Raw genomic sequence first — 24,455 nt, 5'->3', positions numbered from 1 at the left:
CTCCTAGCATTGTGCCTGGCAGTGGTACCTCATGAAGTGGTTGTGGAGTGATAACAGTAGACCCCAGTTCATGGATCACTTCTCTGCACCTACATTCTGTGAAGGTTAGATATCAAACTTCAAGTCACTCACACACACACAGAGGAAAAAAAGAGTCCTCACAACACTGGGAGAAGGTTTAGCAACCTGTCCCAGGCTGAGCTCTGTCTGTGATCCATAAGCCAGTGGCTGTGCTGGGGTAACAGCACCAACCCTGACGGTGACTTTAAAACCAGCCTGTCAAAGCACACACATTCTTGAGCTCTCTCTCTGAAAAAAAGAGCCAAACCAAACCAAAAAGCAAACCCTATACACTTCTCTAACAGCTGCAAAATTAAAGAGCCACACAAGCTGGTGACATGACCTAAGTGTCACTTCTGCTGTGGTCCATGCACATCAGATGGAAGGAGGCTGCTTTGCTGGCTGGCGCTATCTGCTGTCAACCATCTTACAGAACAAGTTAGGTCTAGGGGTTTTGGTTTTGTTTTGGATGATTTTTCCCCCCCCCCCCCCCCCACTATTGCTATGTTCTTCCCCTGCATTCAGCCTCCTTCTTCCACTCCCCCACCACTGCAAAGCAGGCAGACGTCTTCCCTTTGCCCCACAGTACTTACAAAGATGCCGAGGCGGAGCATAGGGACGGCTGGCGCCTCGCAGAGAGACAGCAACAGGAGAAGCAGCGCCGTGCTCAGCTCCATTAGGTAGAAAAGGTGGTTGTGTGCAAAGAGGTAGGCAGCAAGTGCTTTGGCATTTTTGGGGTGAGTGAAGAACTTATCATTATTTTCTCCTTCCTAGAGCAGCAGGAATAAAGAAGAAAACAACATTAGTGACTCTTGGTACTGGAACAGAGCTTTACGCATGAAGACTTTTACAGATCCACAGACTGCATCGGGTTGGAAGGGACCCTCAAAGGACATCTTGTCCAAACCCTCTGCAGCCAGCAGGGGCATCTCCAACTAGATCAGGATGCCCAGGGTCACAAGTCTCATCTTGAATGTCTCCAGGGATAGGGCCTCAGCCACATCCCTCAGCAACCTGTTCCACTATTTCACCGCTCTCATTGTGAAGAATTTCCTCCTGATTGTCCAACCTAAATCTCCCCTGCTCCAGTTTCAAACCATTGCCCCTTGTCCTGTCCCCACAGGCCCTTCTAAACAGTTCCTCCCTAGCCTTACTGGAGGTCCCTTTCAGATGCTGAAATGCTGATCTAAGGTCTACCTGGAGTCTTCTCTTCTCCAGGCTAACAGCCCCAAATCTTTCATCCTGTCTTTGTAGGAGAGGTTCTCGGATCACCCTAGGGGCTTCCTCTGGACCTGGTCCAGCAGGTCTTTGTCTCCCTCGTGTCGGGGGTGCCATAGCTGGACACAGGATTTAGAAGGATTAGATAGGATTCCCAGCAGACTGTCCTGACTTCCCAGCCTGCCACTGATCTGTTTGCTGAGGAATGGACTCTGTACACCTCCAGGACAGCCCCTTCTGCTCAGGAGCGTATTTCAGTGACAAAACCCAGCAACACCCACAAACTCCTGCCTCAGAAACCCTTCAGCCTTTGAGAAATGAGGAAGAAGGCTGAAGAGACTTTATAAAGGTAGGCAAAGAAACTTCAGTCGAGATCCCAACACGAACACAGCACTTCATTTACTTGCAACCACTTCCACATGTTTACAGACTTATTTGACTGAACTTCTCCAGGACAGAACATGAAAACACACAGATAAGCTCCAGGGCACCTGGCTGACAGTTGCTCCTCCTTATCTTGGCCTTGCAAAACTGTCTGGGAGAAAACACTGGAGCACACACAGTGCTGGCTGCTTCAGGAACGTGAGAAGATAGACCCCATGAAAAATTAACAAGGCTTTACACTGGTTTGTTGCTCCCTCTTCACTAAAAAGCTTAATTAACATGAAGAGGTCAGATACTCCATCTTAACAATTTGCCTCCAACTGATTTTTAAGCAGCAACATCATTACTATTTTCACCTCTAGGAAGCAACCTAGCTTGGGAAGAATGTAGAGGGTTTGTATGCAGAACCATCCCATCGTTTCCCTTCTTTCCAATATGGGGTAATGGCTTCAAACTGCAGAAGTTAGACTGAGGTTAGACATTTAGGAAGAAATTATTCCCCATGAGAGCAGTGAGGCACTGGCACAAGCTGCCCAGAGAAGCTGTGTAGGCTGCAACTCTGGAAGTGTTCAAAGTCAGGCTGGATGGGGGCTGGTCTAGCGGGAGGTGTCCCGGCCCTTAGCAAGGGCTTGGAACTAGATTGTTGAGGTCCCTTCTGACCCAAACCATTTTATGATTTATGATTCCTTGAGTCAATGCTTTAAGCAAGGGAGCTCTTTTTTTTTCACTACTAGGAAACTTGCTCCCTCTTGGAAACAGTCAGAAGTCATCAGTAAATTTGCGGACGACACCGAGCTGGGGGCAGGAGTTGATCTGCTGGAGGGTAGAGAGGCTCTGCAGAGGGACCTGGACAGGCTGGACAGATGGGCAGAGTCCAGGGGCAGGAGATTGGACACATCCAAGTGCCAGGTTCTGCACGTCGGTCACAGCAACCCCAGGCAGAGCTACAGGCTGGGGGCAGAGTGGCTGAGAGCAGCCAGGCAGAGAGGGACCTGGGGGTGCTGGTTGATGGTAGGCTGAACATGAGCCTGCAGTGTGCCCAGGCAGCCAGGAAGGCCAATGGCATCCTGGCCTACATCAAGAACAGCGTGGCCAGCAGGAGCAGAGAGGTCATTCTGCCCCTGTACACTGTACTGGTTAGGCCACACCTTGAGTACTGTGTCCAGTTCTGGGCCCCTCAGGTTAGGAAGGAGGTTGAGCTGCTGGAGCGAGCCCAGAGAAGGGCAACGAAGTTGGCGAGGGGTTTGGAACACAGCCCTGTGAGGAGAGGCTGAGGGAGCTGGGGCTGCTTAGCCTGGAGAGGAGGAGACTCAGGGGTGACCTTATTGCTGTCTACAACTCCCTGAAGGGCGGTTGTAGACAGGCAGAGGTTGGTCTCTTCTCCCAGGCAGTCAGCACCAGAACAACAGGACACAGTCTCAGGCTGCACCAGGGGAGGTTCAGGCTGGAGATCAGGAGGAAGTTTTACACAGAGAGAGTGATTGCCCATTGGGATGGGCTGCCTGGGGAGGTGGTGGAATCGCCATCACTGGAGGTGTTCAGGAGGAGACTTGACAGGGTGCTTGGTTGCATGGTTTAGTTGGTTGGGTGGTGTTGGATGATAGGTTGGATGCAGTGATCTTGAAGGTCTCTTCCAACCTGGTCTGGTCTGGTCTGGTCTGGTCTGGTCTATTCTATTCTATTCTATTCTATTCTATTCTATTCTAAGGGATCATTTCCCCCCCAGCTTGGACACACGGACGCACAAGGAGCTGTTGGGGTTGCTTTTGAATTAACATCTTTCCAGGTAAGCAATTACTGTAAGGACAGTAAGCTATTTGCTACCAAAGTGGAACAGCTGTGATTGCAAATGGATAACAAGGTCAGGAAGCAGGATCTCCTTTAAGCAGTGAAGCATTCTCAAGCCTAATTCAGAAGAGGGTTTCAAACGATTCTCATTTACTCGTCTCACAGGCGAGCCCCCGCTCCGGTTAAGAACAAACAGGCGCGCACCGCCGGGTCAGCCAGCCAGATTGTGAGCAGGACAAAACCCAGCAGCAAGCTCCATAAAACAGGAGCTTACCCCCACCCCCCCTTCAAAGAGAGAGCTGGCTGAGATCAGCAGGGCATTCTTATTCACGCCTGACAACACACACTTGCCGAATGAAAAGCAGACTAAATTCTGCCTCTCGGTAGCCAAGCAATTCCAAACGTCGCTGGACAGCAAAGTCCTCTTGTTGAGATAAGGCACTCTTGCCTGCAGCTACTGCTTGGGATAAACAATCTGCATGCTCTTTAAGTTATGGCTACTTCATTTCAAGGACATTGTCATCACCACCATCGGCCCAGGCAGCAGCAAGAATAATTTGCATCTGAAGGGCCGAGCCTGCTGCGTGCGGCACCATCAGACACTGTAGCAGCTCAATGACCCTTTGCAGAGCATCTCCAGTCATCAGGAGTTTAAACAAAAGCCTGGGAGGGGCTGCTGGAGCTACCCTCACATCGCCAGGGCTGCTCTAGGAGGAACAGGAAATAGGAGGAAGCTGAAGTAACACCACAGCCCAAGCCTAGCCCATTTAAAAATGTTAGCAAAGCGACACTTCTCCGTCCTGGGGTGGGCAGGAGGGAGGGAGGAACAAATGGTTTCAATCCCCTATTACAAGAGGGATGTGGAGGTGCTGGAGTGTGTCCAGAGAAGGGCCACAAGGATGATCAGAGGGCTGGAGCACCTCTCCTATGAGGACAGACTGAGGGAGTTGGGGCTGTTCAGTCTGGAGAAGAGAAGGCTCCGAGGTGACCTAATTGTGGCCTTCCAGTATCTGAAGGGGGCCTACAGGAAGGCTGGGGAGGGACTGCTCAGGATCTCAGGTAGTGATAGGACTAGGGGGAATGGAATGAAGCTGGAGGTGGGGAGATTCAGGCTAGATGTGAGGAGGAGGTTCTTCACCATGAGAGTGGTGAAACCCTGGAATGGGTTGTCCAGGGAGGTGGTCGAGGCCCCGTCCCTGGGGGTGTTTAAGACCAGGCTGGATGAGACTCTGGCCAGGCTGATCTAGTGTGGGGTGTCCCTGCCCATGGCAGGGGGGTTGGAACTAGATGATCCTTGTGGTCCCTTCCAACCCTGACTGATACTATGATACTATGAATCACCTTGCAGTGGCTTAAGCAAAAAACCCCTAGCTGAGTCCAAAGCATCCCAGGCTGCAATGCAGAGCCTTTGAAAGGGAACAGAGAGGAGGAAGGAAAGACAGTAAGGGAACCAGCAGCAACTTCAGATTGGACATCTCTGGGAGAAGCTCAGTGCTGTTAGCTAACTAATTCATCACACCGTGCAGGTATCTTAAAAATAAGAGACCTTTGCTGAGGTCAGGATGGTGTTTCCAGCAGCTTGAGCATATGTGGAGTTGGTTCATCGCTTCTTTTTTCCTTTTAAATACAAGAAATTTCATTCCTGGGCTAATCCTAACGTCAACATGTTTGCTTTCTGTAGAAGTCAAGGCCTCTACCTTCTCTTGTGTCTCACATGGCCTGCAGGGCTTGACTGATGCTAAACAAATACCCCAGGGCCACCCACCAGATCTGCAGCCAAAGCAGGATTAGGACCTGCACTTCCAGAACAAGAAATATCTCCAGAAGAGCACTGACCATCTGCCCTAGAGTGACCAAAGAGATGAAAGGACATCTAGGACAACTTATGGGAGTCTCCATGGCAAGGTGGCAGAACTGAACAGGCACTGAATCGCTCAACTACTATATAGGAGAGAATGGCTGGCTTGCTCAGCTGCTCCCAAATGACCTGCCAGAGCACATTACAAGGTTTGTGGTGATAGGACAAGAGGGAATGGATTGAAGTTTGAGGAGGGTAGATTTAGACAGGAGATTAGAAAGAAATTGCTTCCAGTGAGGGTGGTGAGACAATGGAGCAGGTTGGCCTGGAAGGCCATGGATGCCCCCTCCCTGGAGGTGTTCAAGGCCAGGTTGGATAAGGCCTTGAGCAACCTGGACCAGTGGGAGGTGTCCCTGCAGATGGATTGGAACTGGATGGTCCTTAAGGTCCCTTCCAACCCAAACCTCTCTGTGAAGCCATGAAGGTGCTTCCAGCACCACATCACTCGTTAAGCAGACTCCTTGGTGAAACACCAGATTTTTAGCCTCAGAACGGAAGCTCTTTGTTTCTTACAACCCAGAACTGCCAGAGTTTCAGAAGCCAGTTTTTCCCACAAGCCCAAGGAGTGGGGCTCACCTGGAGGTAGATTGCTGCCTCTTGGTAGTTCATTTCCCAGTTGTGTCGGGCAGAGCTCTGCTGTGCGCAGCAGTCCCCGGCAGCAGGGCTGGATGCATCGTTAACAACGTCATAGCTCCCTCCATCTGCATCAGCAAAACCAGAGACAAATTGATTTACAATTAACTGAGTCCAGATTGATCAGGAGGCAGGCAAACAAACGAGGCACTGGGACCAGAGAGACCAGCATCACGAGGTGGCAGAGTATCCAGGCAGCTTGTACACAGACAAATCAACCCTTCCCAGGTAGGAGCTTCTAAGAGACGTGCTCCAACTCAGCACTTCCACACAGGAATGCTCCCAGAAGATCACCTGTTCAATACAATAAGCAAGGTCTCCTGGCCCAGGAGATCTGTGCTGGAATGCTCACAGCACACTATCAGCAGCCATACACCATAACCAGGCAGTTAAGAACCAGAAGCCTCCAAGGATGTCCAACCCAAGTTGGGCTTGCTAAGAAACCGTGCCTTCTCACACTGAATGGGAGAATGGAGCACAGGACTACCACAGGCAAGGGAAGCCAGTTGAGTACAGAAGCTCTACAGTGCACCTGCAGCAGCTGTCAGTGTTTTCAGTAGAAAGCCTTTGTTTTTCAATGCTCTCCAGAGCCTTTACACAATGCACCTCTGCAACCCCCTTTGGGATGCAGAGAACCAACATCCCTCTGATGAAAACAAGACAGCAAGATCAATTTTCTCTTCACACCCCATAGACTGGTTTTGAAACTACTCAGTGACTTTCTCACCAGTAAATCATCATAAACCAATGCTTTGCTGAGTATCTGTATCACATTCCATCACTAAAGAGCTTTAAGAACACAATTCCATGGCAAAAAGCAACTCCCAAGCTCAGCTCCAGATACACAATGCCATTGCCAAAGGAGAGCTAAGCAGGGCACCTACATCAGCTCCATAATAGAATCATTGAGTGGTTTGGGTTGGAAAGGACCTCCAAAGGTCATCTAGTCCAACCCCCTGAAGTCAGCAGGGACATCCTCCACTAAATCAGGTTGTTTAGAGCCTTGTTGAACCTGACCTGGAATATCTCCAGGGACAGGAGCTCAACCACATCCCTGGGCAACCTGTTTCAGTGTTCCACCACCCTCATGGTAAAGAACCTGTTCCTAACACCCAATCTAAATCTACTCTTTGCTTTCTGCAGCCTCAGTGCTATTAAACACATGGTGACAAACATGCCTGAAGACAATTACTGTCCAAAAAGGGGGATGTTATTTGGTTTCCTCTGGGACTGGGATTTTTATTTTGCACCTTTGACAGAGAACACCAAGCAGAGACCCCACAGAAGCAAGACCTGCCCAGGGCCATGCATGAAACCAGTGGTGGAGCCGGCCACACAATCGGTTCTCCAGAGTTTCAGCCATTACCCAAACCACACACTTGTTCTTGCTTTCAGTAGAGACTTCTCTCCTGCAGTGCCTCATGTTCCTAAAGGGGCACATGTAAAATTCACCTTGGTGATGCAGAAGAGCTGATTTCTCCCTTTTTATGGGCATAGAAGCTGTGATGCAGAAGCTTGCTCTATCTGCTTTAAGAGAAGCTGTCTGAGAGTGGGGGGAAAAAATGAGTGAGGTTCTTTCCCTTTCTCTTGACAGTCTGGTGCAGACTTGCTGCATCTCTTTGCTGTGACAAAATAACCCTCATTGAATTACTGATTCAAGTCTTTCTTTAACACCCTCAGGAGTGGGGAGAGAGTCCACGCCAAACACTCTGCACCCACCGAGAGAAATGGCAGCGCGTGCTTCTGGCAGAAGGGCAGGGAGTGGGAAGAAATCAGAACCCCCCCTCACTAATGCAGGGCTACAGCTGCCTTTGCCACCCTCAAATTAAATCAAGATAACATTTATCTGGGATTTGTGCAGACTTTCCAGACTGCACACTCAGATTGCTGTAGAATCCTGCAGCATTTTAAGCCTATTTCTGTCCCTTGCTTCCCCCACACCCTTAAAATACCACTTGAAATCTGGACGAATGTTTGAATGAGGCTGGTTCCTCCCCCACATCCCTTTTTTACACCCTGAATGAGCTCACTTCTTGAGCAAAAACCTGCATGACAGAGTTGTTATTTATCCATAGAACTGGATGGTTTGTGTGCCTTTTAACTGAAAAGGTCCTGAGGCTGCAGGATGCTCAAACCAGTACCAAGTGTGAAGGTGCTAACAGGAGCTGGAGCTTCAGGCCTTTCCAGAACTCACCTCCCAAACACAGCGAGCCTTCAGAGAGAATCTGAGTGTGACTCATCTCACACAGTCTGGGGGATACTGAAAAAGCACAGAATCAACACCTCAGCTGCACCAGCTCTTTTGGGGAAGAGGGACACATTAAGTAGGTTGCTTCCAATAATACCACGTTCGTGGAGCATTGCAGCAGACACAGAACCGAACTCATCCAAACACACTGTGGTCAAATCAACAAAGGTTTGCAGCATCAAACACCCAAGCACTGGACCCTATCAAAAGATGCCAGAACAAATGTTAACCCTGAAGTAGTATGTTGCAGAGACCAACCTCCTCTTGAAAAGGATCAATGCTAGGAAAAGACAGAGCAGAGTGAGAACCCAGGACCCCTCTCTGCACTTCACACAAAGGACTCGCAGCTGCAACAGAAGAGATGTCCCAGAGAGATCAAGGTTGTGAATACAGAACAGCACTCAAAGATGCAAATCAGAAACAAAAAAAAAACCACCCAACTCTAGAAACCAAGAGGTTTGCCTCCTGTCTAAATTAGACATCATCTTTCTAGGCACAGACAACAGAAAATGTACTGGTGAAGTGTTCCGGCGGGGAGCTGCATTTTGTGGATCTGCTCCTTCCCCCATCAGGTACCAGAAGGTTGGTCTAGCATCCCTGAGGCAACAGCATCATCTGGGTAATAAATAATAATAAAAATAATAATAAATTTGAAAAGCAACCCTCTGCCTGTTTGTTTGGCAGCCCTCCAGCTAGCTAATTTCCTCAGCTGCTCCCATGATAACAATGACACAGACTAATGCAGGCTGGTGCTGCAGCACATCCCCGACGGCATTTACCATCAGTATGGAGCTCAATGAGATAGGAGGATCTCTCCACGGGGCTCCCCTCAGCCTCCAAGTAGATGGCAGGCGGCTCTCTCCAGCGCATGGCAGCCGCCGCCGCGTCGGGAAGCGGCCACGCTCCTGCTCCGAGTCGCCAAGGCAGAGCCGAGGTTCCTCCCTCCCTCCCTCCTTCCCCTCCCAAAGCCGATCCTCGGTTTGGCAGCTTCCTCAAGGGAAAGCTCCGCACACAAGATGTGCCTCGGCTCTCTGCAGAACTCAACGCTTTCTCCCCTCCCCTCTGAGGAAGGTGGCTCAGACTTCGCCGAGACCGTCTCCCTCTCGGGATGTTCCCAAGTGCGAGCTGCTGGAAGGCTCAGCTGTGGGCCGGGGAGCGTGAGCGCGGTGGTGGCACCGCCAGGCTTCACGTGCCATGCTCTCTTCTTTTGGCACACCCCGGGCTTTGCTCACCAGCTGAGGGGAGAGAGGAGTCAAAGTGCTGACTGCTCACAGCGAGGAGCCTTCCTCCCCGGCAAAAAAAACAACAACCCAAAATCATCAAAAAAACCCCACCCCACCCAAACAAAAAGCAAAGAGAAATTTGCGGAGTTCACGGCGCAAAGGGCACGACAAAGTAAACGGAGTGAGCTGTTCACAGATGGCAAAGCTTCCTTCCACGCTCCTGTAACTTATCCCAGACGTTCCCTGAAAAGGGAGAGGGGGAGGGGGGGGGGAAAAAAAGAAGGGAAAGAGGGGGGGAGCAAAAGCAAAACCAGCTGGCTGCTTACACAAGGCATCCGGAACGATACTGCCGGGACTCCAACATTTCCATTCAGTGCAGCAGAGCATGCTCCTGTGTAAATAGTTTCCATATGTCATCATTACAATAAAAACTAAACAAAACAAAAAACAAAACCAGAGGAGAAGGAAAGAGAAGGAGCAGAAACTTTCCTCGGCCTGAACCTCTCCCTTTGCAAACCGAATTCCCTAGCCAGAGCAAGGGAAAAAAACTCCCTGTTGGCTCAGAGAGCAAATTACTGCCCTCGTTTGGAGCTGGGGGGGGTGTCTCAAGGGCAGAGCAGAGAAGGGAGTGAGGGACAGAAAACACCCCCAGGAAGCAGGGAGAAGCCACACTTGCCTTGCCAAGGTATTTAATGTCACACCGAATCAGTCTGGGCTTCCACTGTTTGATCTTCGGTGTCTGCGTGTGTTTTGACAAACAATAACAAGGTAAAAGGTTCCAACAACCCAGTCACCTCCTGCAAATTCAGGGAGTTATAAACAGACTCTACAGGGTAGCTCTTGCATTTGCCTCAGAGCTCCCCCAGTCTGGCTCTCATTAGCCAGATGTTCTGCTTTCTAGATAACACACACTTTGGATGTGCTACGCGGAGACAGACTGCGATGCCTCTAATGAGCTCCTCCACTGACTCCAAAGCCAAGTGCCTTCACCAGCTTTACCAGGGCTTCCCCTTCACAGGCTGAGGAAGGAAGGACTTGATGGAGCTGCCAGCTGCCATCTTGTCCAGAGGATGCTTATTAAAAGTCCCTCTCCAGGAAAGCTGCAGAAGGACTTTTTGTAAGGCCCTGTGGTGACAGAACGAGGGGCAATGGTTTGAAACGAGAGCAGGGGAGATTTAGATTGGACATTAGGAAGAGGTTCTGCACTCTGAAGGTGGTGAGACACTAGAACAAGATGCCCAGAGATGTGGGGTTTCCTACTGGAGCTCCATACAGCTCCAGGGGTGTGGGTTGTCCCAGGCTTCCTGAGAGCTGGTGGAGTCTCCACTTCTGGAGACATTCAGAATCTGCCTGGATGTGTTCCTCTCTGACCTTCTTTAGGTGGACCTGCCTTGGCAGGGGGGGATTTGACTCAGTGATCTCCAGAGCTCCCTTCCAACCCCTTGGTCCCTTACATCAGTGACTGCTGCACTGTTTACCTGAAGCCCTGTTTTAAACACCTGGTGCATTCTTCCCATCCACACCACCTCCGTTTCTGACACCATCCTTCTGGCTTCATATCTGATTACCCAAAGCCAAGTCACAGAGCTCGTGCTTTCAGTTTAAAAGCAACATAACCAGACATCCAGCAACACTGACCACGTTCCCACAGGAGAGGACAGATCCCAGGAGCAGCAGAGATGCCTAGGGAATTCCTGGGCCTCTTGACCTCACATACAAGACCTGTCCTGGTGCAGTCTATCTTAGAGACTCTGCTCCCCAAGGCTGCAACAGGAGGATGGCTTGTCAAAACCAACCAGAAACACTCCAATCTCCTGGAAGGCCCTCATCATGGAGGCTCACTACAGAATGTGCAACTCCATGAAAACTAACTAAATGAAGGAAATTAAGTAGGTGGCCACCCTTCTCTAACAGGCTCCTTCAGTGCCAAAGCCAAGACTTTACCAGTACCACAGCACCATCCAGGCAAAGCCCAGAAGCAGCTCTGGCCAGGAAACAGCAGGATCCTGAAGCATCAAGCATGCTGGAGCTGTACCAGCACCAGTGATGGCATTTTCCCTTCCAAGTGCTTACATGCCATGTAGCTTCACCTCCAGGGGCTTTATCTTCTCTCCCCACTCCAGTATGGCTGATAAGAAACCGCTCCTTTTCTTCCCGAGTGCTGAGGCATGAAGATGTGCGCATTTGTTTCCCCAAGGCCAGACTCACCTACCCGGGAGAAGAAAAGCTGGAAGCTGCCTGGAAAGCACAGCTGGTTTGGCACCTGGCCACACATCTCAGAGGTGAGAGAGACCAAGAGTGAAATCACTGCCTTCAGTGCCTGGCTGCTGCTTCAGCGCCGTGCCAAGGGGAGCATGGCGGGACTGATTTTCGCAGCCCCAAAAGGTCTTAGCGCCCGTCCTGTTTTCAGGGGGTGTTATGGGGAGGAATTCAACAGCCATGGGGAAGTCCAAACAATTTACAGTTGGTTTGTTGCCTAGGAAAAAAAAAAAAGACAACAAACCAGGGCATCTCCCACTGAGTGCAGAGCCAAGCCCTGCTGCTGCAAGAGGAATAGTGCAGCAGTGAGTATTTGATACCAGCGTAACTGAGTCGTGCTCCTCCTTGGAGCCAGCACAAACATCTGCAAAGGCCTCGGGGCTCTTTGTCTTACTACATCCTCCCAGCACTCACTTGCTGGGAAGTTCAACAAATAAAGTCACTTCAGTTCCTATTTAACACAGAAGAAGTTCTACAAATAAGAGCAAAAATATGGCTGTTGCCACTTCCTGTCAGTGGGACGAGGCGACCGAAGCCAGCCCCCCTCGCCCCTGCTGGAGACGCCAGTGAGCTCCTGCAGCTCCACTTCATGCCATCATCCACCACCCTACAGGGAGCTGAAGCCACAGGAAGGATGAGCAGATGTCCCTCAGCATGGTAAGCCACTTTTTATCTGTTATTGCCTCTTATCAATCCTGCTGCCTGTCTTCTTACATCGAAGACGACTTGAGCCCTGCATTGTTTAATTAGAGGACCGCTGTACCCTTGCTAACATCTGCACTGCACACATGGAAACAGCCTGGTGCAGAAGCTGAACACAATGACAGAGGAGCTAAAGCCTGGTAGGAAATGCTTTTGTCTCAGCAGAAGCTGTGCCTCCTGCTAGCTCCTACTCTGAGTGGGTCAGAGCCAGTATTTAGTTAACCCTTTGCTCTGTCTCACTAACCCTTCCAAATGAGGCCAGGGCAGGTTTGGGTTGGATATTAGGAAAAACTTCTTTACAGAAAGAGTGGTCAGGCATTGGAAGAGGCTGCCCAGGGAGGTGGTGGAGTCACCATCCCTGGAGGGGTTCAAGAAATGTGTGGACATGGCACTTGGGGACATGCTTTTGTGGCCATGGCGGTGTTGGGCTGGTGGTCGGACTCGATGGTCTTAGAGGGCTTCTCCAACCAACACAACTCTGTGATTCATTCAGACTTTGGCTTCCTGCACCACTTTGCTGGGGACAAAGAGACACAATTGTAAGGAAGGAGAAGAAAAAACAAACCTAACAGGCTTCTAAGAATATAAGGATGAGGATCATTTCAACAGCCAGGATCTGTTGGTCGGAGATCCTCCTCTGTGCAGGTTGCTGCCTCATCTACACCTGCTCTCCTTTGACCTCAGTCCTGAGTCACTCTGGGACTTGTTTTGTTGGGTTTTTTTTCCCCTCTTGCCATGATAGATGAAAAGTTTTGGACAATTTTCACTCCAGAATATGTGGCAGCAAGAGGCAGAGGGACAAACCCCTCCCTTTTGGGATGTCTGGGATCCAGTTAGGTTAGGGAGAGGCTCCAGTGACTGAAGACAAACTGACAGAGACCACTATACCCTGACCCTGAAAGCCTCCCAACAGCTCACTTTGTGCCAGACCACAGAGCTCAAAACCACCTGCAGCAGTCAGCAGAGAAACACAGGAGGATCACTCCTCAATTCACAGAGCTGCAGCCTCCAAGAGTAATGTCATTTGCCCCACCAGCTTTTGCTCCTCAGAGGCATAGAGAACAGGGTGGCCAGCAGGTGGAAGGAGGTTCTCCTTTCTACTCTGCACTGGTGAGGCCTCACCTGGTGTACTGGGTCCAGTTCTAGACCTCCTCAGTTCAAGAATGACAAGGAACTGCTTGATAGAGGCTAAATCAGCCCTCCTCAAGCTTCAATCCATTCCCTCAAGTCCTATCACAAGGACTTTCTAATGAGAAAGTCCTTTTCATGCACCTCCACACCACAAAGAGGAGAAGTCAAAGCCACCACAGAGAGACCACCTGCACCTTCACCCACTTTTTTTAAGCACCTAATATGCTCTATCATCTTGCCAGTCTGATCAAATCCCAGCAACAAAAGCTTTCCAGACACAGAGAGTAGAACAACTGTGCAGGTGGCACAAGCCATCGAGGGACTCTGGGAAAGAACTCATTTTGCATGGGAAGAACAACTGGAAATAATCAAAGTTTTCACTGGACCCAACAACCACCAGAAAAAAAAAGAGACAGGCACAAGCTCTGCCCCAAGGCTGTGGCTCAGGAGAGAGGCCAGGCATGAAATACACACATTGGTAACTCATAATGTTCAGAGGAAATACCAGAGAGGGAGAGAGCCAGCCTCAGAATTCTCAGCTACAGCACTTCTTCAGCACATCCTGTTACATGAAGGGATTTCCTCTTTTTGTTGCAAAAAGGGAAAGCAGTGCCTGGGGGTTTTTAACATGCTAAAAAGATCTGCTTGAGGTTGCTCACCACCACCACCATGTCAGCATGTGAACAGCACCTTCCTCCTTTCAATCCTCCAAAGCAGAGCCTGTGCATTCGCTCTCTTTTTTTTCTCCCTGATGCTGTTTGGAAAGATGTTTGATGGAGCTGCAATCTGGCCTTCTGAATGGGAGCAGTGTGCTGCCAGGTCTGCCTGCCAGCTCCAGCAGCCAGCAGCTCTCCAGGGAAGTCACAAAGTCAGTAGTGGGAAGCAAGGAGGAAGCGCTCCCCTTATGTGAGAAACCAGGAGGGGCTCGGGCAGCAAACCTCCTGCCTGGCTACCCAGCGCAGGAGCAGGGCTGGAGGGGAGCAGGCAGCAGTGAGGTATTTGCCATACTGAACTTTCTGCCCTAGAGAGACAGGGACAGCAAGAAAATCACAGGATGGCTTAAGCTGGAAGGGACCTTTAAGATCATAGTATCACAGTATGAGTCAGGGTTGGAAGGGACCACATCTAGTTCCAACCCCCCTGCCATGGGCAGGGACACCCCACACTAGATCAGCCTGGCCAGAGCCTCATCCAGCCTGGGCTTAAACACCTCCAGGGATGGGGCCTCAACCACCTCCCTGGACAACCCATTCCAGGGCTTCACCACGCTCATGGTGAAGAACTTCCTCCTCATGTCCAGCCTGCCACCACCATGGCCATTAAACCAGGTCCCCAGGTGCCATGGCCACAGGTTTCTTGAGCACCTCCAGGGCTGGGGATTCCACCACCCCCCTGGGCAGCCTCTTCCCATCTCTGACCACTCCTGTAGCAAAGAAATTCTTCCTCATCTCCAACCTAACCCTCCCCTGGCACAACTTCAGGCCACTGTGACAGCCCTTGCTAATAAGGTACCTATTCACTAACCAGTCCCAAAAAACCCCAGTTGGATTTTGAGGTCCACCCACCAAGCAGCTGGCAGAGCCATCAGCCACACGGTGCTGATTTATGCTGTTCACTTCCTCAGCTGAAACTCTGCACAGGTGCCAAAACAAATCCCTCCTCACACCACTGCCAGGCCACCTTGTAACCTCCCAGAGTCAGCCAGTGAGTGACTCCAGGTTTGCATGATGCTTGCTTTTGCAGGACCCCACACTGCCTGACATGAGATATCTTCAGTATCTGACAGCCTGCAACACAGGAAGGCTGAGGAGGGACTGTTTAGAAGGGCTTGGGGTAACAGGATGAGGGACAATGGTTTGAAACTGGAGCTGGAGAGATTTAGGTTGGACATCAGGAGGAAGGTCTTCCTAGTAAGAGTGGTGAAATACTGGAACAGGTTGCCCAGGGATGTGGTTGAAGCCCACTCACTGGAGACACTCAAGATCAGACTTGATGTGGCCCTGGGCAGCCTGCTGTAGTTGGAGGTATCCCTGCTGCCCACAGAGGGGCTGGAAGAGAGGACCTTTGAGGGTCCCTTCCAACACAATGCAGTCTGTGAGTCTGTAAGAAGCTCTCCTTGAAACCCAGATTTTAGAGGGGCTGCTGCTGGTGTCCCATCATTTTGTCTGGAAGGCCTGTTGGGCTGCCTGGCCTACAATCCCCTGCCTGGCCTACAATCCCCTGCCTGGCCTACAATCCCCTGCCTGGCGCAAAAGGACAGACTGAAGGAGTTGGGGCTGTTCAGTCTGCAGAAGAGAAGGCTCCAAGGTGACCTCATTGTGGCCTTCCAGTATCTGAAGGGGGCTACAGGAAGGCTGGGGAGGGACTGCTCAGGATCTCAGGTAGTGATAGGACTAGGGGGAATGGAATGAAGCTGGAGGTGGGGAGATTCAGGCTGGAGGTGAGGAGGAAGTTCTTCACCATGAGAGTGGTGAAGCCCTGGAATGTGTTGTCCAGGGAGGTGGTTGAGGCCCCATCCCTGGAGGTGTTTAAGCCCAGGCTGGACGAGGCTCTGGCCAGCCTGATCTAGTGTGGGGTGTCCCTGCCCATGGCAGGGGGGTTGGAACTAGAGGATCCTTGTGGTCCCTTCCAACCCTGACTGATACTATGACATTTTGAGGCTGGAAGAAAGTCTCTCTCATGGCAATATTCAGCCTGCCTCAGCTGCAGCCTTTAAGGAGGAATAAAAAACCTCATCTGGCGACTATGAAATGCCTACCTTTACAATCAGCTTTGTAATCTCTGCTCTATTGGGTGCAGGAATGGAAGAACAGATGATGCAATGACCAGGTCAGCTGGCTTTTCAGCAAACACAGAACACACAGAGCAGTTCCTGAGCTTCCCTGTGGCGTTTTTGACCACTGCTCAACCTTGAGTTCCTAGCACTTCACATGTCTTTTCATTTCTCAGGTCCTTCAGAGCACCCTTAACTCTGCTGACCACATTTTGTCCTTTTCCTCCACTCCCAGCTCACCACCTTTCTCTGCTGGAGAGTGGTGCAGCTGCTTTCATGGCAGCCAGCCCAGGCATGCCTGTATTGGGACTTCTTGCTGCCCCTCTCCACCAGCTTAAAGCATCCATCTGTAGTTTTGGTTTGTCTCCTTTGTGCTCTAACTACAAGAAGAATTTTCAATGCTTTGAGATCTTCCCCTTTGCAACTATTATGAGACAAAGTCCTGAAACCAGCCTGGTGTTTGAAAGGATGGGGCTTTCTCTTGGACACTTCCCCCCTCAAGCCTGGTGCCCAAACTCTGCCCAGTAAGGGCCACAGTGGTCACTTGTTTGCACCTGCCAGCAGTTCAGAAGCAGCAGAACATTACATTCAACTTTCAGGTGGTGAGGCAGAATAGAATAGGATAGAATTAACCAGGCTGGAAGAGACCTCAGACATCATCCAGTCCAACCTATCACCCAGCACCATCTGATCAACTAAACCATGGCACCAAGCACCCCATCCAGGCTCTTCCTAAACACCTCCAGGGATGGGGACTCCACCACCTCCCTGGGCAGCACATTCCAACGGCCAATCTCTCTTGCTGGGAAGAATTTCTTCCTCACATCCAGCCTGAACCTCCCCTGGTGCAGCTTGAGACTGTGTCCTCTTGTTCTGGTCCTGGGTGCCTGGGAGAAGAGACCAACCCCCACCTGGCTACAACCTCCCTTCAGGGATTTGGAGAGAGCAAGAAGGTCTCCCCTGAGCCTCCTCTTCTCCAGGCTAAGCAACCCCAGCTCCCTCAGCCTCTCCTCCCAGGGCTGTGCTCCAGACCCCTCCCCAGCTTTGTTGCCCTTCTCTGGACACCTTCCAGCATCTCAACATCTTTCCTAAACTGAGGAGCCCAGAACTGGACCCAGGACTCAAGGTGTGGCCTAAGCAGTGCAGAGCTGCAGAGCTGCAGAGCAAACCAGCCTCAGCAAGTGTTCCTCTCTTCACTCACATTTCCAGTTACTTCTGACCTGCTCGCCACCCTGGAGAAATGATGCTCCTTTCTGCCCCATGAGAAACAAGGCAATGGGCAGCAAACAGCCACATTGTCCTTCTGCAGTCACTCCCCACTGCCTACAACCACCCAACCAGCTGGACATCGCTGTTGTGTCTTGCAGGAGCACTGCATTTACAAGACAGATGACACCACAGCTCTTGTGCCTCTCACCAGGCACAGATCCCCTCCAGCCAGGGTGACCTGCCACAGGGCACAGACTGTGCAAACACTGATACTAGTCCCAGTTTGTGCCTTTCCACTCTTTTTTTCTGAGCCCCACTCCTACAGCCAGCAGCTGGAGAAGTCCCAGCTGCAGAGGATGGCATCCCTTCCCTTCCCTTCTCCTCCCACATCTGATTATCCTAGAAATGACACAGGCAGCTCACCAGTGCAATCTGACCCTGGGGAGTTTTCCCAGTGCTCCCTCTTGCAAGGATTGATCACTTAAGACTTCATTCTCCAGGCATTTCTCCATTTAGTTAACGAAGAGCAGGAACCCATTTGTGCATTTCAGTGAAACCCACGGTGCTACTGCACAATAAACTTGCCCAAAGCCCTTGAGGATGATGAAAATGACCTCAGGTGGTTACAGTGAGAATAAAATGCAGATGATCAGGCATTCCCAGGTGACTAGATAGCTAGCTACACACACATGGGTGTGCTAGGCAGTCATTTAGGAAACACAAGAGGTGCTAAGGGCTGGCCCAGCCCCACAGAACCACACAATTGTTTTGGCTGGAAAAAAGACCCTTCAGGAACAGTGTGGCCAGCAGGAGCAGGGAGGTCATTCTGCCCCTGTACACTGCACTGGTTAGGCCACACCTTGAGTCCTGGGTCCAGTTCTGGGCTCCTCAGTTTAGGAAGGAAGTTGAGTTGCTGGAACGAGGCCAGAGAAGGGCAACAAAGTTGGTGAGGGGCTTGGAACACAGCCCTGTGAAGAGAGACTGAGGGAGCTGGGGTTGCTTAGCCTGGAGAGGAGGAGGCTCAGGGGAGACCTTCTTGCTGTCTACAGCTACCTGAAGTGAGGTTGCAGACAGGCAGAGGTTGGTCTCTTCTCCCAGGCAACCAGCACCAGAACAAGAGGACACAGTCTCAGGCTGCACCAGGGGAGGTTTAGGCTGGAGGTGGGGAGAAAATTCTTCCCAGCAAGAGAGTTGTTAGCTGTTGGAATGTGCTGCCCAGGGAGGTGGTGGGGTCACCATCCCTGGAGGTGTTTAAGAAGAGCTTGGATGAGGCACTTGGTGCCATGGCTTAGTTGATCAGATGGTGCTGGGTGATAGGGTGGACTGGATGATCTTGAAGGTCTCTTCCAACCTGGTCTGGTCTATTCTATTCTATTCTATTCTATTCTATTCTATTCTATTCTATTCTATTCTATTCTATTCTATTCTATTCTATTCATGTGGTTGTGCAGAGAGATGCATCCTAAACTGCACACCCCACCTCACCCCCTCCCTGCCCCAAGCGTGAATAGAAGCACCTTTTGTTCCAAACAGACACCACCAGATCGTGATCACCAAGGCAGCACTGGATACAAGCTCCAAACCCCCACACGATGACTCAGATCACAGCAGTCTCCTCTTGGCATCCTCAGGATCTTTCCTCAAGCACACAGTGCTGGGGGTGGGGTGGGGGGGATCGACACAAACACACCTTTCCTGCCTCCCTCTCTCCCAGGTGAAGAGGCCAAGCACACTACAGGTGCTGAAGGGGTCACCAGAAGCAGATGGATGAAATACTAAAGCTGCTTCTACAGCTCTCTGGGAAGCAGGCAGCGGTGTAAGGAGCAGGCAGGGGTGGGGTAAGGAGCGGGCAGGGGTGGGGTAAGGAGCGGGCAAGGAGCAGGCAGGGGTGTAAGGAGCGGGCAGTGGTGGGGTAAGGAGCAGGCAGCGGTGGGGTAAGGAGCAGGCAAGGAGCAGGCAGGGGGGTAAGGAGCGGGCAGCGGCGGGGTAAGGAGCAGGCAGCGGTGGGGTAAGGAGCAGGCAGCGGTGTAAGGAGCAGGCAGCGGTGTAAGGAGCAGGCAGCGGTGGGGTAAGGAGCAGGCAGCGGTGGGGTAAGGAGCAGGCAGCGGTGTAAGGAGCAGGCAGCGGCAGGGTAAGGAGCAGGCAGCGGTGGGGTAAGGAGCAGGCAGCGGTGGGGTAAGGAGCAGGCAAGGAGCAGGCAGGGGGGGTAAGGAGTGGGCAGCGGCGGGGGAAGGAGTGGGCAGCGGCGGGGTAAGGAGCGGGCAGCGGTGGGGGAAGGAGCGGGCAGCGGTGGGGGAAGGAGCGGGCAGCGGTGGGGGAAGGGAGCAGGCAGCGGGGTAAGGGAGCAGGCAGCGGGGTAAGGGAGCAGGCAGCGGTGGTGCAAGGAGCAGGCAGCGGTGGTGCAAGGAGCAGGCATCTTCTCCACAGGCAAAAAGCAATTATGCTAAAGACACAGGGAGAGCCCTGCAAGGTCCAGATCAAAAGCCAGAGACACGGGAGGCAGGAGAAAGACCTATCAAGTGCTCTGCACTTTTCCCAGCTTAAGGATCAGAAATGGAGCGTTCTGCCTCATAAATTCTACTTCCAGCAAATTCAGGCTCAAATCCCCTGAAGGCAATAAGGAAAAGGCAATCAACAACAACTCTAACCACTTCACAGATGCTCCTGTTTAGTTTATACAGCACTTCTTACAGCATTCGAATGGGTAAAATGGGATTTCAAGGCAGGGGGGCTGACGGCAGCAGGCAGGATTCCTCGGTGCAGATACCAAGGGCAAAGGAAGTTGTGAGAGGCATCGCATTGGTTATGATGAGCGAACTCAGCGTGCTCAGCCTCTGCTCATTTGGATCTGCCAGCAAGCCAGCTCGGCTGAGCCTAACACCCTGCATCTCGCAGGGCCTTAAAAAAATCCACAGGCACCGCGCACAACCAAACGAGGGGCAGAGCTGCTGCCTTCCCCGGGAAGCCGCCGAACAAAAGAGACCTAATCGCTATTTGTCTCCAACTGCTGTGCCGCTTCCCGAGCCAAATGTTCCCAAGTCAGCTGCAGGGGCTGAGGAGTGACCGGCTCGAGCTGGAAAGCTGGCGCCTGGAAACTGCAGCTCCAACACTTTCAGACTCCTTAGCATCTTCTATTAGTCCCAGGGCCACCTGCTCGCCAAGCAGAGCCCTCCCATGCCATAGCACAGGCCCCTACCGCCCCCCTCACCTTCCAGCTTAGAGGCAGTTGGCTTGGGGAGCAAAGACCTGGCCTAGTCCATGGGGGGTGTTCAGTATGGAGAAGAAAAGGCTGAGGGGAGACCTCTCTGCTCTCTGCCAACTCCCTGAGAGGAGGTTGCAGTAAGGTGGGGGTTGGTCTCTTCTCCCTAGTATCAGGTGATAGAATCAGTAAGGCTGGAAAAGACCTCAGAGATCAGCAAGTCCAACCTGTCACCCAGCACCTCCTGACAGCTAAACCATGGCTGCAAGTGAAGAATTTCTATGAAGAATTTCTTGGAGACTTGACAGGGTGCTTGGTGCCATGGGTTAGTTGGTTAGGTGGTGTTGGATGATAGGTTGGACTCGATGATCTCAAAGGTCTCTTCCAACCTGGTCTGGTGTGGTCTGGTCTGGTCTATTCTATTCTATTCTCTACATCCAAGCCCTTTTTGAACACCTCCAGGGATGGGGACTCCACCACCTCCCTGGGCAGCACATCCCAATGGCCAATCTCTGCCTAAACCTCCCCTGGCACAGCTTGAGACTGTGTCCTCTTGTTCTGGTGCTGCTTGCCTGGGAGAAGAGACCAACCCCCACCTGGCTACAACCTCCCTTCAGGGAGTTGTAGACAGCCATAAGGTCTCCCCTGAGCCTCCTCTTCTGCAGGCTAAGCAACCCCAGCTCCCTCAGCCTCTCCTCTCAGGGCTGTGCTCCAGACCCCTCCCCAGCCTCATTGCCCTTCTCTGGACACCTTCAAGTGTCTCAATGTCCTTCTTAGATTGAGGAGCCCAGAACTGGACACAGGACTCAAGGTGTGGCCTAACCAGTGCTGAGTACAGGGCAGAATGACCTCCCTGGAGAGGAAATGGCCTGAAATGGTGCCAGGAGAGGTTTAGGAAAAATTCCTTAGCTGCAGGAGTGGTCAGGGATTGGAACAGGCAGCTCAGGGAGGTGGTGGAGTCAGCATTCCTGGAGGTGTTCAAAAAACACGGGGATGTGGCACTTTGGGACATGGTTTGATGGCCATGGTGGGGTTGGGTAGATGGCTGGACTCAATCTTAGAGGCCTTTTCCAAACCAAAACAATTCCATGATTCCACTATTCTTCTGCTCTCATACCACAAAGATGGGAACTGTGAGGCACAGGAAGGGAATAGGCTCCCTCCTTACAAGCATCAAGGCCCCACAAAAGGATCAAGAAGAATAGAGGGGGAGAGGGGAGTAGAGAAGAGGGGAGAGGGGAGTAGAGAAGAGGGGAGAGGGGAGTAGAGAAGAGGGGAGAGGGGAGTAGAGAAGAGGGGAGAGGGGAGTAGAGAAGAGGGGAGAGGGGAGTAGAGAAGAGGGGAGAGGAGAGAAGAGAAGAGGGGAGAGGGGAGTAGAGAAGAGGGGAGAGGGGAGTAGAGAAGAGGGGAGAGGAGAGAAGAGAAGAGGGGAGAGGAGAGAAGAAAAGAGGGGAGAGGAGAGAAGAAAAGAGGGGAGAGGAGAGAAGAAAAGAGGGGAGAGGAGAGAAGAAAAGAGGGGAGAGGAGAGAAGAAAAGAGGGGAGAGGAGAGAAGAAAAGAGGGGAGAGGAGAGAAGAAAAGAGGGGAGAGGAGAGAAGAAAAGAGGGGAGAGGAGAGAAGAAAAGAGGGGAGAGGAGAGAAGAAAAGAGGGGAGAGGAGAGAAGAAAAGAGGGGAGAGGAGAGAAGAAAAGAGGGGAGAGGAGAGAAGAAAAGAGGGGAGAGGAGAGAAGAGAGTAGAATAAACCAGGCTGGAAGAGACCTATTCTCTCCCTGTTCCACAGGGCCTTGTCCCATGGGGACCCTCTTGAACAGAACAGAACAGACCAGACCAGGTTGGAAAAGACCTCAGAGATCATGCAGTCCAACCTATCACCCAACACCATCTAATCAACTCAACCATGGCACCAGGCACCCCATCCAGTCTCTTCCTGAACACCTCCAGTGATGGTGACTCCAGCAGAAGCTTCCAGACTCCTTGCCCTACTGCCTGACTTTCCAGGGAGCATGCACAGGATGACCTCCATGGCTAGTGCTGCAGGAAGATGACAAAGGAGAAAGGAGCATTTGACTCCAGGACAATGGAACACTAAACCCAACTCTTCTTTACCTTGTATCCTCTTTGCCTGGCTCGGCTTTGAACAGCATGAGGCATTCAAGATGAAATCACCAGGCTTTTTTTTTTTTCCCCTTCTTCTTTTTCTTCTTTTTTTATTTTTTTCCCCTCTTTACTGCACGAAAAGAGTCAACAGTGCAGAGATTTCTGTTTGACAAAGCATCCCACTGTGAAACACACAATGTCTGCATTGTGCAAACCCATCTCCTGCCGGGCTAAGAAAACAAGGCAGGCTCAGGGAGAGGAAAAAGAAAACAACAAACCAAACCCCAACAAACCTCCACAGGAGAACTGCAGCCCAGCAATACCTCCTGGGACTTTTCTGTGCTTGTGGGTTTGGGGTTGGTTGGGGGTTTTTTTTGGGTGGTTTGTGTTATTTTTCTTTCTTCCTTTCTGCTGGAGACAGAGCATTTAGAGAGTCACAACCACAATGTCTCAATGGAAATGCTTTTGTGAGGCCTGGACGACAGGGTGCTGCTTCTCTTCGATCAAAGGCACCAGCTCTGCCCTGTGGTTACAGCAAGTGTTTAAGCACAGCTGAGGCCCTCGGTCCTGCCTCAACTCCCCCCCTCCTCCCCTTGAATCCTCAGGATAAATGAAATTCCTGAGGATGATGCATTTGGAGCTGAAGAGCAGAAACACATTTTCCACTCTTTCTAGCATCAGATTGAAAGATTCCCCCAACACCTCCTAAAAAGCAGCCTTCACCTCTTTCTTCTGAGTTTCCAGAGCTCATCACCCAGGGAAACGAATTGTACTGAAGGAGAAAACAATAATCTCCTTATGTTTGGGGTGTTCATTTCCCTTTCCAAGATTTTCACCCCTCACTCATCTTGGAGGCAGTTTTGCTTCACTTTGCTCGCTTAAAACGTTCATTACAAGGCATCTAGGCCAGGAAAGGATTAGAGGAGCACTGGCAGAAGCTGCAAAATGCAAGGCTGTTAGGTTGGAGAAATGAGACTTTCAGAGGGATAAACAACAATCCAGCACCCAGCCACCACTTTGTGCTTCAGATACAATTCCCCCCTCCACAGGCATTTTAAGCAGGAACATGCCAACAAACCCAGAGCATGCACAGCAATGCAGAGCAGCTCCTCTTCTCACCAAAGGGATGAAGCCTACCTGTGCCCTCCCACTAAAGGTGGGATCTGTGCTTTACAGAGGAGACCTGCCAGCCACAGTGCTGTGACCCAACCTACCCCAGGTACGAGGAGGAGCAGCTTCCACAGCAGAAGCAGGCTGCTTCCAAACAATGAGATCCCAGTCCTGTGCCATGGCCATGCCTCACCTCTGCACGTGGCAGCCAAAGCACTGCTACTGGAACTAATTAAAGGCAAATCGGTAGAACTAGGAGCCCTGATGTGAGAAAATATCCTGTGTGGCATCCAAGAAACCCACCAGATAATCCAAAAGAGCCTGGCTGGCAGAGCTCTCAGGATCTGCAGGCCCACTGCAAGCATTTGCTTGTTCCCTCATCCTCTATTTCCTCACACTAATTACCTACAGCATTGCACAAGGACTGCCCAAGTCCAAATAACCTTCTTCAACGTCCTGGCTTCCAAACCAGCATCAAACCTACAGGCACTGAAGGATTTATTCTATCGACTAGATGGCTACAAAAATGCTGAGGGGCCTGGAGCACCTCTGTGAGGAGGAAA

The 24,455-nt window shown here is 51.4% G+C and overlaps 1 protein-coding gene across 2 annotated transcripts in view; it reads right to left on the bottom strand.

Moving 5' to 3' along the window:
* TPCN1 (two pore segment channel 1) overlaps positions 1 to 24,455 on the bottom strand; it is a 59,197-nt gene that overhangs the window by 28,848 nt on the left and 5,894 nt on the right. Inside the window, exons 1-3 of one of the 2 annotated variants that reach the window (XM_068161771.1) lie at positions 8,969 to 9,043; positions 5,885 to 6,009; positions 654 to 830 (exon numbers count right to left, since the gene is read on the bottom strand). In XM_068161771.1, coding sequence (XP_068017872.1) covers positions 654 to 830; positions 5,885 to 5,917 — 210 coding nt within the window. In that variant the 5' untranslated portion in view covers positions 5,918 to 6,009; positions 8,969 to 9,043. Of the gene's footprint in view, positions 1 to 653; positions 831 to 5,884; positions 6,010 to 8,968; positions 9,044 to 24,455 lie in introns of those variants that run through there. The other variant, XM_068161770.1, reaches the window with a different exon arrangement.

Source organism: Melanerpes formicivorus, unplaced genomic scaffold, assembly GCF_026170545.1.
Source record: "Melanerpes formicivorus ecotype bairdi unplaced genomic scaffold, bMelFor1.0.p_v2 SCAF_60, whole genome shotgun sequence".
Lineage (NCBI taxonomy): Eukaryota > Metazoa > Chordata > Aves > Piciformes > Picidae > Melanerpes > Melanerpes formicivorus.
The sequence above is the reverse complement of the archived record's forward strand: the minus strand, read 5'-3'. Positions and strand labels throughout refer to the sequence as shown.